This window comes from Gavialis gangeticus, unplaced genomic scaffold, assembly GCF_001723915.1.
Source record: "Gavialis gangeticus isolate Ggan-Ray unplaced genomic scaffold, GavGan_comp1, whole genome shotgun sequence".
Lineage (NCBI taxonomy): Eukaryota > Metazoa > Chordata > Crocodylia > Gavialidae > Gavialis > Gavialis gangeticus.
The window spans coordinates 38,536,305-38,550,822 of record NW_017729032.1 but is presented as its reverse complement, the minus strand read 5'-3'; the positions used below and the strand labels follow the sequence as shown (position 1 = coordinate 38,550,822).

The 14,518-nt window shown below is 38.3% G+C and overlaps 1 protein-coding gene across 1 annotated transcript in view; it reads left to right on the top strand.

Moving 5' to 3' along the window:
- The window catches only part of PSPC1 (paraspeckle component 1), a 61,035-nt gene that overhangs the window by 22,721 nt on the left and 23,796 nt on the right, over window positions 1-14,518 (top strand). The window contains exon 6 of the mRNA XM_019523786.1: window positions 444-552. Within this exon, the coding sequence (XP_019379331.1) occupies window positions 444-552 (109 nt within the window). The remainder of the gene's footprint in view (window positions 1-443; window positions 553-14,518) is intronic.

Sequence of the window (14,518 nt, the reverse complement as noted above, 5' to 3'; positions counted from 1 at the left end):
GGGGGGGGAGCAGGGGTGGCCCTCTGCCCGGCAGCATCTGCTGAGCTGGGGCTTTTTTTCCTCCAAGTGCTGGGAGCTGGGGTGGGTAGGACAGCCATTGCAGGGCTGGGAGAGCGGGCAGGGGATGGGCCTGGCCCAGCTGATTCAGAGATTCGGCTGCTGCTGAATCTCCTAATCTGATTCGGCCGCATCAAATCAGGACAGTGATTCAAATCACCAAATTGAATCACTGTCCCCCGAATCAGCTGAATCTGAAGCGAATACTAGCTGCTGTACACAGGCCTAGTAAATACCACAGTAACTAAGTGAAATGTCAAAGGCTGGTAGGCAGAGTCAAGTGTTCTTGTTTTAAATTTAATTAGTTTTAGCCCTTGAGGCCTGATGCAGTGAAGCAGTGTGAAAAAGCTAAGAACTTAATTTCACAAGTTTATTAATTCTTTTAGACATGAAGAAGAGCACCGACGTCGTGAAGAAGAGATGTTACGCCAGCGAGAACAGGAAGAACTCAGACGGCAGCAGGAAGGAGGGTTTAAACCAAATTTCATGGACAATGTAAGTAGAATCTTTGCTTAACATCTCAAGTGTAAAGTAAAAAAAATAAGGTTGGTCTGGCATGACTGTCCCTGTATTCTCTAGGAGGACCAGATGGATGTGATTTCTTCCTGTGACTTCTTCCTGTCTGCTCTTGCTCTTACTCTTACGTCTTTTGAATAGTGCTACTTTTTTACAGCAAAATGACAGCAGTTCATTTTTATGGCCCACTTCTCGCATTGCAGTTTTGTCTTTGGTACATAATGACAAATACTTTCTTTTCTCCCAGTGACTCAGGATTTCAGCTAATAGAAAGTGTATAAATATTTATATATTTACACATTCAGGACCTCATCTCTTGTATAAATTTGCTCTCCCAACAATACCACTTTTCTTCAAGGGTCATACATATTTCCCATATTTTCTCTGGGCTGCATCCAAATGGAGAGTTGCATTGGTTTGGTTAAAGTTGTGAATTTTAAATCTGTTTACACTGGTGCAGACCTCTGTTTGGACATTTTTCTTTTGGTTTATGTTAAGTTTATCTGAATCAGTAAGCAGCTCTTAAAAAGAAGTGTCCACGCAAGGGTTTATGCAGGTTTTAATATATAAGAAAAAGGATGTAAACAGGGTATAAGATTGCTGCCCACCTTGAATCTACTATAACTAGTGGAGTGAGAATATAATTTTCTTCAAAGCCCTTCTAGCTAAACACTTAAGAAAACCTAAAAAGAAGAAAAATGTTCTTTTCTTCTATTGTGAATGCATTGGGTTTTTAAAAATTCTGCTTTTTTACATTAGTAATTTAGGTCTGGTCTGCTCTTGGAAGAAAAGTGCCTGGAAAAATAGTGAAGCAGTGACATCACAAAAGAATGTCTGGTATATACAGAATTATTGTTTTGATTTGGTTAAGGGTGTAACTAAGACCACTTGGATACTTAAAATAAAGGGTATCCATGCCTTACATGGATAGAACTGTTTTTGAAGGGAACTAAGCTTTATGAGTATCAGTCTGCTTTACACCATTACAATGACTTCCACACTTATGTAGTTTGTGCCAGCATTTTAACTTCACTTTTAATTTGAGGGAAACATTTTAACTTGACATGAAGTGGTACTATTCATTGTGTAGCTATTGGCTTAGCTGTTGAAAACATGAAGAAATGTTTCATTAATTTCATGTTTTTTGGAAAGGAACATAATCTTTTGTAAACATTCAGGTTTATCACATTTTCTGTTATGACTGATGAAAGTATATTTGTGTTCTAAAACATCTTGAGAAATTCTTCAGAAAACTTAGGTAGGTTCCTTCCTGGAGAGATGTGTGGGAGAGGGGGAACACAAAGCTGGGTCAATAAGTTGTTAAGGTTATTTTTAAACAGGTATCTGGATGTGGTGTTGCTACCTGCTAGTAGAGTTTTTGGCCAGTTTAACTAGTTGATTACATCACCAAAAAGAAGTTTTCAGCAGAGAGTTGGTTTTTGTTTTTTGTTTTTTTGCTGGTTTTCACTCGCATACATCCTTGCATTGTGAAAAAAGATATATGTAAGGATTAAGCATTTATTTTTTCTTTAGGGTAATAGAGGATGTAAGATATAACAGTTTTTATAAGTCAAGTGGTTAAAAGTTGATACCTTTTGTGTGCATTTATAAATTTATTATGATACTGTCGCAGAGCACTCAGGTGCTCTGCGCCTGAGAGCAGAAGAACAGCTTGAGAGAGACCCCTAGTGGCAAGAAGGGGGAGGCTCAGCTGCGAGTCACCAGGGCAGCCAGAGTGCAGGTTGCTAGGCCAATCAGTGGGGCCAGCTGACAGGAAGGGGCAGGGCCTGGCCCATATAAGCCCAGGCAGGAGGGCAGTTCCTCTGTGGCAGCTGAGGGAGGAAGAGCTCAGCTAGTACAGATGGAGGGGAGAACTCTGACTGTGTGAGCATCCCCTGGCTGCTACTGGGGTTGGAGTATTTTTCTGGTAGGGATTGAATGTTGTTTGGCCGGATGGTCTAGCTTTTTATGTTATAGCCTAGGGACTTTGTGTTTTTGTGTTTACTGTTTTAACCGGAGGACTGGGTGAGGCTATTAGGGGTTGGAGGAGGCCGCGTGGGGATCCTTGCGCCAGAAAGGGCGCAGCATTTGGGGTGCATTGGCCCCAGAGCAAGGGGGGCAGTGAGGAGACCGGAGAGAGGGCTGTGAGGAGCGGGAAGCCCCCAGAGCAAGGGGGGCAGCGGGAAGCCCCTGAGAGAGAAGGCAAAGACCACATTAGTACCATCTGCAAGGCTTGGGCTGCAGTGTAGGGGTGGTAAAGGAGCTGCAGATAGCACCCCCTGGCACTGGGGTGCGTAAAGTGGGCAGCCTCCTGCTAATTACATCAGTCAATTAATTAAGATCATGGCATGGCAGGTGAGTAAGCAGGCAGTTGGCCCATAACAGGAGGGCGGAGCCACCAATAGAACAGGCTCTAGTAGAGATGCTCCTGTCACAGGTACAGTTAGAAACTTAGAACATTTTGAATTTTGTGGTGCTTTACAGTTGTGTAATATGATTTTATAGGGCTGGAAGGGGACCTCTAATTTAACTCCCTGGTCAAGGAAGGATCATCTCTATCCAAACCATCCTTTTCAAGTTCTGTTCTAAGCTATTCCTAAAGCTATATGATTGACTCTGTTGTACAACTACAAGGCATATTGGCCAAAGACATGAAAAGTACCCTAATCTGCTACAGTTAAAGCAGGGGGATGTGGGCCATCAGTGACCTGGTGCTACCAAATTTTAGTAAATTTAGCTGCAATTTGCATTTAATCTCAAGATTTACAACATAAGATCTGTTACATACAGCATTCATTTTATGTAACTACAGCCTTAAACATGTTTGGATATATACTACAGGTCCTGTTATTTCAGTGATATTTGGCTCATCTTCAAAGGAGAAGCGCTGAACACCAAACTGAATGTAGCTTGATAATTACTGTGTCATATATGCACTTATTACACAATTGTAAAGGTTAGGATGACTTTCCAGGTAGAATAAGCCTGAAGCATTTCAAAATATTTTTGAAAAATTTGTGATTGTTCCGCTGAGGTCCATCCTGTTTTATCAATTTCTGATAATTGGAAACTAATAGTCTGCTGCAGAAAACATGTATTCAGAAGTATATCACTGCTAAAATTGATCTGAATTATGCTATATATTGTTATGAATACATGTTATATTTTCAAATGGGAATGTTACATGAACTTAAATGACAGTTCTGTAAAATGCTTTGAAAGAGTCGATTTTGTTTAGTCAGTTGTAGTGATTCTGCTGCTGTTGTGATATGTTGGCTTTTACTGAAGTAGCTTAATTTAAAATGCAAAAAAAAAGAATGGAAATTGCATGCCCCTTTTACTATTTCCTTTACTAGTAGTTTTCATTGTACGGGACTTATGTCATTCTTGAATATGGAAGATGAAACGAGTTTCATAGATAGCTACTTAAGTTCTAACATATCAATGAGATTCTTCATTGAAAAGTAGGCATTTTGGAGTAGACCAGAAATGTGAACCACTGTTACTGGATACTGTGAAAAGATGCATTTAATGGAATATCTACTATCATCTTGACAATTTCTTCTTTAATCAAATTATTTTAGTTGTCTGAAATTTGTTATTTTTAGCATAATATTTGTGGGGGGGTTTTACTATATCAGAACTTCATAATGGGTTTCCCAGCCTACTTTAAGTATGGCATATTTCTTAATCTTTAGAGCATTATGTATTTTCTATGGAAGGAAATGATAATCTATTTCTAATACTTGTTTTTGTTTCTTAAAAGCTTTGAAAAAGTAAGCTTCCTTCACTTATATCCTATCCTTTTTCACTGTTCAGTTTAAAAGAAGGACCTAAATGGTAAGTGTAATGGCCACCCAGAGACTGTTATATCGAACTATTTTCATTTATTTATGACTTTCCCTGTCTTTTTACTTTCAAATTTGTAAACTCCAATTTTTTTCACTGTGTTTTGCCTTATTTTGAGAAGAAAATTCTTGCACACTCTAGTCAGTACACTTTGGAAATTAATATATTCAGTTGCCTGTAGATGTTTCGTTTTATTTTTAATTGACAAAAATTGTAAACAGTGCTACAGAGCTGTTCATTTGCTGTACTTCCTTGATATGATAGTTGAAGTTTTACCAAGTTTGTAGTCTGGTGGTAGTGGCATTAGGGACAGCCCAGAGATGTTCAAAGAATTTACTTCAATATTTTTTTTTAATGGAGTGAGAGTTGTCTTTAAATTTAAAGCTTAAAAAAGTTTCATATCTCACTTAACTTTCTAAGAGCTAATCATTATACAATGTTGTTATAGTTGGAAGATCACTACATAAATTTTAGTTTTGAAATCTGTTTTATTCTTTTCTCCTTTATCTTTTCAGGTATCTCCTAGTTTGCATAAATACTGTAATTTGCTAGAAGGAGAACTTATTTACAGTGGGTAGCAAATATAGCAATTTATTTTCCATCACCTCATGTTTATTTGTTTAAAAGCAATATTTTCTAATTTAAACACAGTTAATTTATAGGCTATTCAAATAGTAAAATGGTTAGCATCCAGGTTTGAGTGGCTTTTAAAATTTAAGGTTGTAGGTTTGTGTATCAGAATATTTTCACCAGATGTTCATTTCAGTGCATAAAAGCTGCTTTTATTTCAGTGCACTGATTTAATGTGGGATTGTTCTGATCCAGCACCAGAAAAAAATACTGAATCTTCTTATCGGGTCAGCAAAAACCCTCAAAATAAGCAAGGTTGGTATTCTTAGATTTGGATGCGACCCAACTGTAATTCTGTAGCAGTGGCATAAAACAATTATAACATGACCAGATGAATATTGTAACTTGATGAAATGTTAAATGCAGTAATTTAGCAGCGACTTTTAGAGCAGATTTTTAAAATTTAAAAAGGGAATTATGACGCATACTTTAAGTAAAATGGTCAGTGATACACAAGTCCTGTTGCTAAAAGTGACATAGGTACTTAAATGATTGAAGGCATAGACATATGCACAATATACCATGTGGAAAAAGGGGGTAGGACTTCAGCTGCTCCATGGTAACATCTTGTTTGTATGCTCTCATCTCACAGTAACTGGAAGTGAAATTGCCTTAGGTTAGGCCTCAATGAAAGAGTAAGATGACATGGTTTACCTTGTACTCACAAGAGGTAGAGACTGTGTGCAGTGTAGTTACTGCAGAGCAGCTGAACTGTGGTACAGGTGTGTCATATCTCCTTTTGTTGAATGGTAAATTGTCTGTATGTCTCCTTGAAATTCCATAGATTTATATTGCTAAATGCCTGCCTCTTCTCTTAATCATTTGTTTTCCTTTGGTCTGTTTTAAAAATCATGATAACTCTCTAGATTTTGGTTGACTTCCTAGGTAACAGCTCTACTGTTCAGATATGTTCCATAAGTATTGGAAGAAGGAGCCAAACACAGCAGCAGCAGAGACTGCTTGAATAGTAGAGGCCAAAGCTGCTTGTAGGTTAGAAGCCCTAATAAGACTTGAATGGAATATAGCATGGAAGCAGTATAGTACAGTCTTCCTTGCCCCTCAAGAATACTATAAAGTTGTTTGCTTATTTTTTTTTGAAAGAGTATGGATTAAAAAAAAGGCATTTCTATAGCCTTTATTTCCGTCCCACCACAATCCAAATCTCAGCCCTCTTGGTGGGAGTGAAGGTTTCCTGCATTATCTGCTCTTGATGCTGCTGCTGTGGCTGGCTTTGCTTCTTGTGGATATGCATGCAAATGAACGTGAATAATAAGCGTGAGTTCTGCTTATGAGAAGACAAATGGAGGGGGTCTCTTGAATTCCCTTAATATCTAGGGAACAGGGCTGGATACTAGTGCAACCTGACCCTTATTTACAGAAAAGAAGAAAAGGCTATATTTGTGACTAGAACTATCTATTTTTTTCCTTCTTTCTAAAAATCTCATTAACCATGGGCATCTTGAATTCTCATTGTATGGAGTATTTTTAACCCAGTTTGTCCTTTGAAGACGTTTAGGTGGTTGTACAATAAATCCTCAAGTACAAAGGTCACTAAACATCTGCAAGTGTGAGACTGACAAAAAGCAGATAGATTTGCTGTATCGTGGGAAAAGTAGCAGCTTTTGAGACCTGGACTTATCCCTGGTTATCTGAGACCTCATGACTGTAGGCTGTGTTCGCCAGCATAAACAGCTGCAAAATTAAACAAGCTGTCTTATAAAAGGTTTATTGAAGAGTTTCACTTTGATGAATTGTCTTCTCATTGCAGTACAGTTTGAATACTGGTGGTGCACAAAATGACAAGTGTTCATGTTGACATCTTAACAGTTTTAGGGACTTCTTAAAACTGGATTCTGGAAATACAATTAACAGTAAATGTATATTTAAATTAAACTGATGAAACAATGTACAAGAGTCCTGCTATCTTGCAGTGGTTTATTCTTCTCATGAATATTATTTCCTATGAATAAGGCAAATTGTGTTTTATCAATGTCTGACATATTTGTATGTTTCTTTGTAGGCAAGTTTGATTGTTTGGGGGTGGCATTAAAATGCTTTTTTTCCAAAAGACGATGGTGATGGACTTTGCAGGGCAAATGCTTAGATCTTCGTATTTGTGTTTCTTCCATGCACAAAACTCCACCTGGAATGCTTGCTCTGGCTTGCTAAGGATGACAATGTTGTAACAGTTCCTAAGTATTAAGACTACATCTGCTTTATTCAAAAAACAGACGAACAAAAAAGCAGTTTCAAGACTGCAGAATAATTGCAGAACTTGCAATTAGTGTTGTTGTGTTTACCAAAAATAGGTAAGGACATCACAGATAAATATTGCAGATGCCAGCATAATTTTTATTTAGTCTTAGCCATGTTTATATAATATGTTTTATATATACATTTTGCTTGGTAAAACTTTTAAAGGTGAGAGAACTTTGTAATGTATAAATGTAATTTTGTTTCCTGATTGTTCAAATAGTATTTTAAGCAGGTTTGAAACTGATTTTACAATTTGGATTTCTCAGTAACCTGTGTCCCAAATATTAATTTTCAGCAATATGATAGCTACCAGCCCGTCCCTGCAATGCCTACTTTTGACAAAATTTTTAATTTCACTGGTAACTTACTATTTTCATAGGATTAAGTATGTGTTTAGAACACAATATGAGCTGACAGCATAACTATAAAACACATGGCCTATATGGGGTAAACAATCTTGGAACCTACCACAAGGATAGATTAGTGCAGCCTGTCTGAATAAGATATAGTTCCCATTGTGCTCAGTCTCCCCGAGTCTGTCACCTTTTCAGGTCATGGTGAGCCACTACATTGCAAATTTACCATACAGTGAACTGTATGATAAATCATGAACCTTTTGTCTTTGGATTAATATGCCTGGTACTTTATATAAGTAGGTACAAAAGTGCTGCTTAAAAGTGTCTTTATGGAATACCTGTAACTCAAACTTGTAGCGGCCTCAAAAAAGTTAAATTAATCAATTTTTCTTAAATTCTGGATGAGTTATATTTTCTTAAGCATGTTAATCTCAAAGTCAGTGTTCTCAGATTTGCTTCTCAGTTCCACGTGCTTAGAGATACTAGGGTGTAATAGTCCAGGCAGAGAGAGGAGCTGCAGGGGGGAAAATTTAAGAGGGGAAGGAACAAGATTTATTTTTCCTGCTGTAGCAGTGGGAGTGGGGCGAATTTAAGACAAACTTCCAACAATTAAATGCAATATCTGGAAAATTGTTTTTAAAAATTACAAATTTATTAGGGTGTCATAGTCAAGTAAATACAGTAAGATTTATTTTTGTTTTGTGTCCAAAATTCTAATACCTATGCAGAATATTTTAAAACAAATGTATGTACTTTTTACATATTTCAAACCTTTCATGTGACCATATAAATTGAGTAAGCTTAGAAATATGTTGTCAGTCCATACATACTAATCATTTATCTGTATCCTGTAATGGGCAGGAGCACCTTGATATATATGGAAGTCTCTAGTCTAAATTCAGGCATTCCTTAATTTCTTCTCGGGGTCCAAGGGTTCTTTTTTGCATCATGCTGGCTGAACAAGAATATCACATCTCTAATTATTCCTCTCCTAAATATTCACATCTGATTCTCTTCATACATTTTCTTTTGTCTTGGCTGATAAATAGAGAAAATTGAAGGAGAAACTCTTAGAATGCAGTTCTTGTGTAGGGCAGGCAGTGCAACTCAAGCAACTCTGGGTTATTAAACATGAACTGTACACAGCTCTAGTATGTCATCAGAGCCTTGAATAGCAGTTCTTGGATAATTTACTGATAATAGAAAGACTTTGGATATCTTGCTTGCTGTATATGGTGTTATGAGATTTGTTTATTTAGTTGCTCATGTCTCAGTCATTTGATGTTTTGTAATCAAATGTTATAATTTAATTTAACCATTCACAACCAACTGTCAAACCCTGTACATAATGTACTGTTAATTGGCAGTTGTTCCTGCTGCTTGGACAATTCATGCATTTTACATTAGACAGTCATTGGCTTAAAACAAAAACCCCAAGCCATCAGATTGCCAGGTAATAGAGACCAGGACCCCAGTCTCCCTATCCCACTGAAGTTCCTTAGTCATTAGACATGCTCACATGCTGTAGTGTTTCTTACTGGCTGTCTGTACATTTTTGCCTTTTGTGACTTGTCCTTGGAAAATACCTCATAGATTTCATAGACCTTAGGGACTGGAAGGGACCTCAGAAGATCATCAAGTCCAGCCCCCTGCCGTAAGGGCAGGAAGTCAGCTAGGGTCAAAGGATCCCAGCAAGATGTGTCCAAACACTTCTAGATCTCTCCATTCTCTGTGTTCCAGGGCATCTGCCTTTGAATTGCTTAACCGAGAGACCTTACTCTTCATATTGACTACGTAGGGGTCCTGGGTGCCAAAATCTGGACAAATCACATCAATCTGCTTGGAAAATTAGCCATTCCAACTCAAGTGTAGGTGTCTATGGAACCTCCTTTTAATTGGCTCAAACGTTGTTGTTGTTTGTTCATTTGTTTGTTTGTTTTGCTTTGTGCTGCTTGATGTATACTCCTTGTTTGGTTTTGAGTAATCTCTTATTGAATCTTACCTGTACATTTTGAAATTGACTGCCTTTCTAGTCTGAAATCTCTAGTTTCCTGTTTTTGTAACCAGACAATGTTGTAAAATTGTTCTGATAGTATACTGTCTAGAGGAAGAATAGGTCATCTAGTTAGAAGAATATCATCCTTCACTTGTTAATATTAAGTTCCCAAGTATCCAGTGTAGGAGGCTGTTCATATCAATCATTCATATCAGTAGAAACATAATTTCTAAATCTGGGTCATTTGTTCAAATACAAGTATAGACTTCTTCACAGATACTGGTCTCTGTTCCTGAGGTATGGAGTCCAGACCCTGAACACTAATTGTTTGGCACGTGAAAGTCTTAACTAGTCAGAATCAAGAGGGTAAACCCATGGGAATCCTTGTATTTGTTACATTATGATTTTGTGAATGTCTTGACGTGGAGTATAGTGCTGTCCTTCAGAATATCTTTTCTTTTTATCTGAGGCTTTGATTATTATTGAATAGTATTTAATCACTACAGGCCTCAGTTCTCTACTATTACAGACCTCAACTTTATCATCATAGACCTCATATGTATCACAGATTATTTGTTAGGAACTAACGCACTTTTGCATTTAAGCCTGTGACCTGTGTAAAGAATATGGAATTTTAATTCTTAGAAATCTGCGTTAATCTTCCATTTGAGTCTATATGTTTTACTTTTTAAAATTTTCTTTAGGATTTTAATTCTGATTATCTTTGTCCTAAGTGAGCTAGCTGTTTTTTATTTAAAAACCTTTTTACATGACTCCTCTAACAAAAACATTTTGGTGAGGATTATTTGTTCTGTGTTCAGATGATCTGATTCTTTTTCTTGAGATAATTGCCAAATTGTTTTAAAGGTTCCACAACTGTCAACCAAATGTATAAAAATTTGCTGTTGGGGGGGGGAAAAAGCTGATTTCTGAAAGTTAGGCTTGCCCAACAAGGGGATACAAGGTTACTAGTTCAGATTGGTCTCTGTCCTGGAATCTGAAATTGTGTTTCTGCAGTATAAAATCTTATGCTTGAACACATTTGGGAGTCCTTAGCTGCTGCTAAATGCTACTTGGTAATCAGTGTAGATCAGAACAAGTCTTGTTCAGCATTGCATTTTCTAACTTAAGTATCGCTGGTTGTATTTTAAGATTTTTTTAACCAAGACAAATTGAAAGAGATGACATCTGCCTGATAATTCTTTTCGGAGCTGCATTTTGGTCCTAAGTGTATGCTGTTAGAGGTTTTAGAATCCTGCTCTTAGTTTGAGATTATATATATTCCCCTCCCTATTGTTATGAACCACTCACTGTACTCAGCAGGGGTGTGTGAAATGGGCTGTATTTGATTCAGATTTGGCCCAAATCGGGGACAGCAATTTGATTAGTTGATTTGAATCACTGTCCTGATTCGATTTGGCTGAATCCAAATATGAAGATTTGGTGCTAATTTGGAGAATCAGCAATTCGGCCATAAACACACCTTTTAAATGTTCTTTCTACATACCTTGAGGTACCAGGCGCAGCTTGTGAACGCTGTGATGGTGGGGCAGATGGAGCATCCCACAGAAGCATGGGGCGAACCTAGAAGTGGAGGGGAAATGCATCCAATCCACTTCCGGGTCAGCTGCCAAGCTTGTGAGGACCCTGACCAGGCGCCCGCCCCCCCCCAGCTCAGTGATCAGTCTTGGGGGGATCCTGGGTGCCCCCCCAGACCCAGGAGGCACCAGTCACCAAGCTGAGGGGGGTGGTCCCCCATGAACTCCCTGGCGGACCCGGAAGTGCTTCTGGTTCACTTCCAGGTCTGCTCCTGTGGAACGTTCCAGCTGCCCCACCATCTCGGCATTCATGACCCACTTGGTACCTTCAGGTACGTAGAAAAAACATTTAAAGCTGTCTCTGTTTGAATCATCGAATCTTTCTGAATCGATTCAGAGGGTTCTGTTTCAATTCAGAGAGATTAAAGGGTCTTCTGATGCGATTCGGAGATTCAGCCGCAGAATCCGGCCGAATCAAATCGGTGACCAAAGCTTCACACAGCCCTAGTGGTTGTGATTCAGCCATAGACACAGCTTTAAATGTTTTTTCTGCGTACCTTGAGGTACCAGGTGCGGCCTGTGAACATTGTGATGGCACCAGGGGGCTGATCCTCCGCATGCTGCCCAGCAGACCCAGAAGTGCTTCTGATCCACTGCTGAGCACAGTGGGGACCCCCTATCTCCCCCATTGTGTTCCTGTGGGACGCTCCATCTGCCCCAACATCTGAGCATTCACAAGCCACCTGATACCTTGAGGTATGTAGAAAAAACATTTAAAGCTGTGTCTGTGTCTGAATCATCAAATCTTTCTGAATCTCTCCTAATCAATTCAGAGGTTCCCAATTCAATTCAGTGAGATTAAAGGGTCTCCTGATTTGATTAGGAGTTGGAGATTTGGCCGCCAAATCGCGCCAGATCTCTGCCAAATCTAATCTGTGGCCGAAGCTTTGCAGAGCCCTAGTGCTAAGTCTTTAATTATGTTAAATTGTAAATTCTAGAGCAGCAGCCACATTGCCATGTAATTCCTGTCAGTGAGGCTCTTGAAGGTGATGTTGATTACTGGATGCTACTTCCATATACAGCAAAAGCTACATTATCCGGCACCCATGGGAAATGGGGTGCTGGATAATCAAATGCGCTAGTTATCTGAGAGGTGTTGCCTGGTTGGGCAAAGATGTCCCTCCTGGTGCATCCACATCCCAGACTAACCGTGCTGCCTCTCAGCTGGTGTCATTGTGCTGGGGAAAAGAGACGGTGGGCTCCGTGCAGGCTGCTTTCCCGCAGGCTGTGGGATTTGACAAAACCAGAAGTCCCGCATCTGGGTTCCCTTTTGCCATGTTGACCGGTGTCAACCAGCACGCCAATTAAAAAAGTATGTTGGTTAATGAAATGCTGGTTAACATGGCTTTTACTGTATGTGATTATAATCACACTTACCTTTTTGCAAAGCAACTTTAATGTTTGGATTAAAAATAAGGTTTTATATCTTGAAGTTTTGTGTGGATTGGTGTGAGTAAGAGAAGATATACGCTTTCAGTAGCAAATGATATTTTTTTCTTCATTTGGATTAATCCAAATCCTGAGCTTGGCCCATATGTTTCTACTAACCTGTACTTTTATATAGTTTTTACTTGTACAGATGGCTCTCCTGTGTAATGCATTATATCTTAAATTAAGATGCATTGCCATATTTAATTTTATTATTTTAATTAGCTTGCTTTTTCATTAGGGATTTATTTTATAAACCTTTTAAAATATAATTTCTCATCTGTCAGGTAATGTTGGTTGGAAAGGGATGGAGAGATGGGTTGGTATCTGACTTCTTAGCAAGAATATTTGTTTCACCGTTGGTGTGATCCATATATAATAGGTGTAGATAAAGTTCTGTATGTGTGGACTGACCGTATTCTTGTTAAAATGCTATTTATAAGTAAAATTATATTTTACTAAATTTGTACTAAACACTTTGGTCTGCAACAGTATTTTATGTACAAATTACCCTTTTTAAGGTAAAGATTGCTATTTATGCTGAAATTATTGCTTAAGGACTTAATTGTAGAAGGCAGGGCGGGGTAGTAATGTACTTAATTGTAGTGACAAATGTATGTCTCTACCTTTGTTTAGAAGTTTGGCTTTCAACTATATGTTGGCATTTAAAAATTGTACTGCTTCGCAACTTAAATTGGTTGCATAATAAATAATATTGTAAAAGACAATAGAAAAAAAAATCTAAACAATACATGTAGTAGTTCCTGAATAGGTTTTTTCTCATAGTTTTAATTTTTGAGTGAAAGATTACTTCTGTTTCATTCCAGAAAGAAACACACATTAGGTTTGTAAAATTCTCAGGGGTGGGTGGTTTCATTAATTGTCCCATCTTAAGTACTCTTTGAATGTGATATTATCTAGACTAGGTATTGGCAATCTTTTGTCAGTTCAGGCAGCCCTTTGTGACCCACTCCCCATTACTTGGAGCTGCCAGCTGCCTGCTTTACCACTGAACCCCATCCCTTCTACAGTGGGAGTAGGTCCAGATGTGGTAGAGCAACAGGCTCTATAGCATAGTCGTATGATATAGAAGGGATGGCTTATGTGGCGCAGATTTGTGCCACTGGTCCCCTGTGGAGAATCAAAATGTTTGTAGGATGGATTTGGCTCATGGGCCATACATTGCTGACTCCTGATCTAGATAGTGCCAGAGTTGCATTTTTACACGTCTGTTGCATTTTTAGTCAGAGGTGACTTTCTTGTCCCATTGAGCTCCCAATCTATTGCATATTTTTAAAATAAACCTTATTATCCTATCACTGCATCTCAGACTTGACCAGATCTAGTGTTTCCTTTGTTTGAATCTGAAGATTTAGCTCAATCCTTTGTCATGGATAGTGGGAATTGTTTTATGTATACAATATTACATTGTTTGAAAGTTAAGAAATTTTTACTGTATTTCTGTATGTACAGGTGGTACAGTTAGTCCAGCTTTCTCTCTTACCGGGTATGACAGCTCTTCACCTTTGCAGCCTCCAAGAGTGGGGATTTGTGGAGTATGGCTTTAATGGAAAAGTTTGTGACTGAGGTTCTGTGAAAGTCATACATCCTCCATATTTCCACTTGAGTCCTCTAGTCTGTGTTTATATTCAGGTACTTAGACTAAATCTTTGGTTAAATCAGAAAGCAGAGAAAGTGACTGGAGGTTAGTTTACAATATAAAATCCCATAATATTTAATCCTGAAAATTTGAACTTCAAGATGGATGATGTGCTTGGATATATGGTGGATATTGCTTTCAGAGAACTATTTTTTTTTTTTTTTTTTTTTTT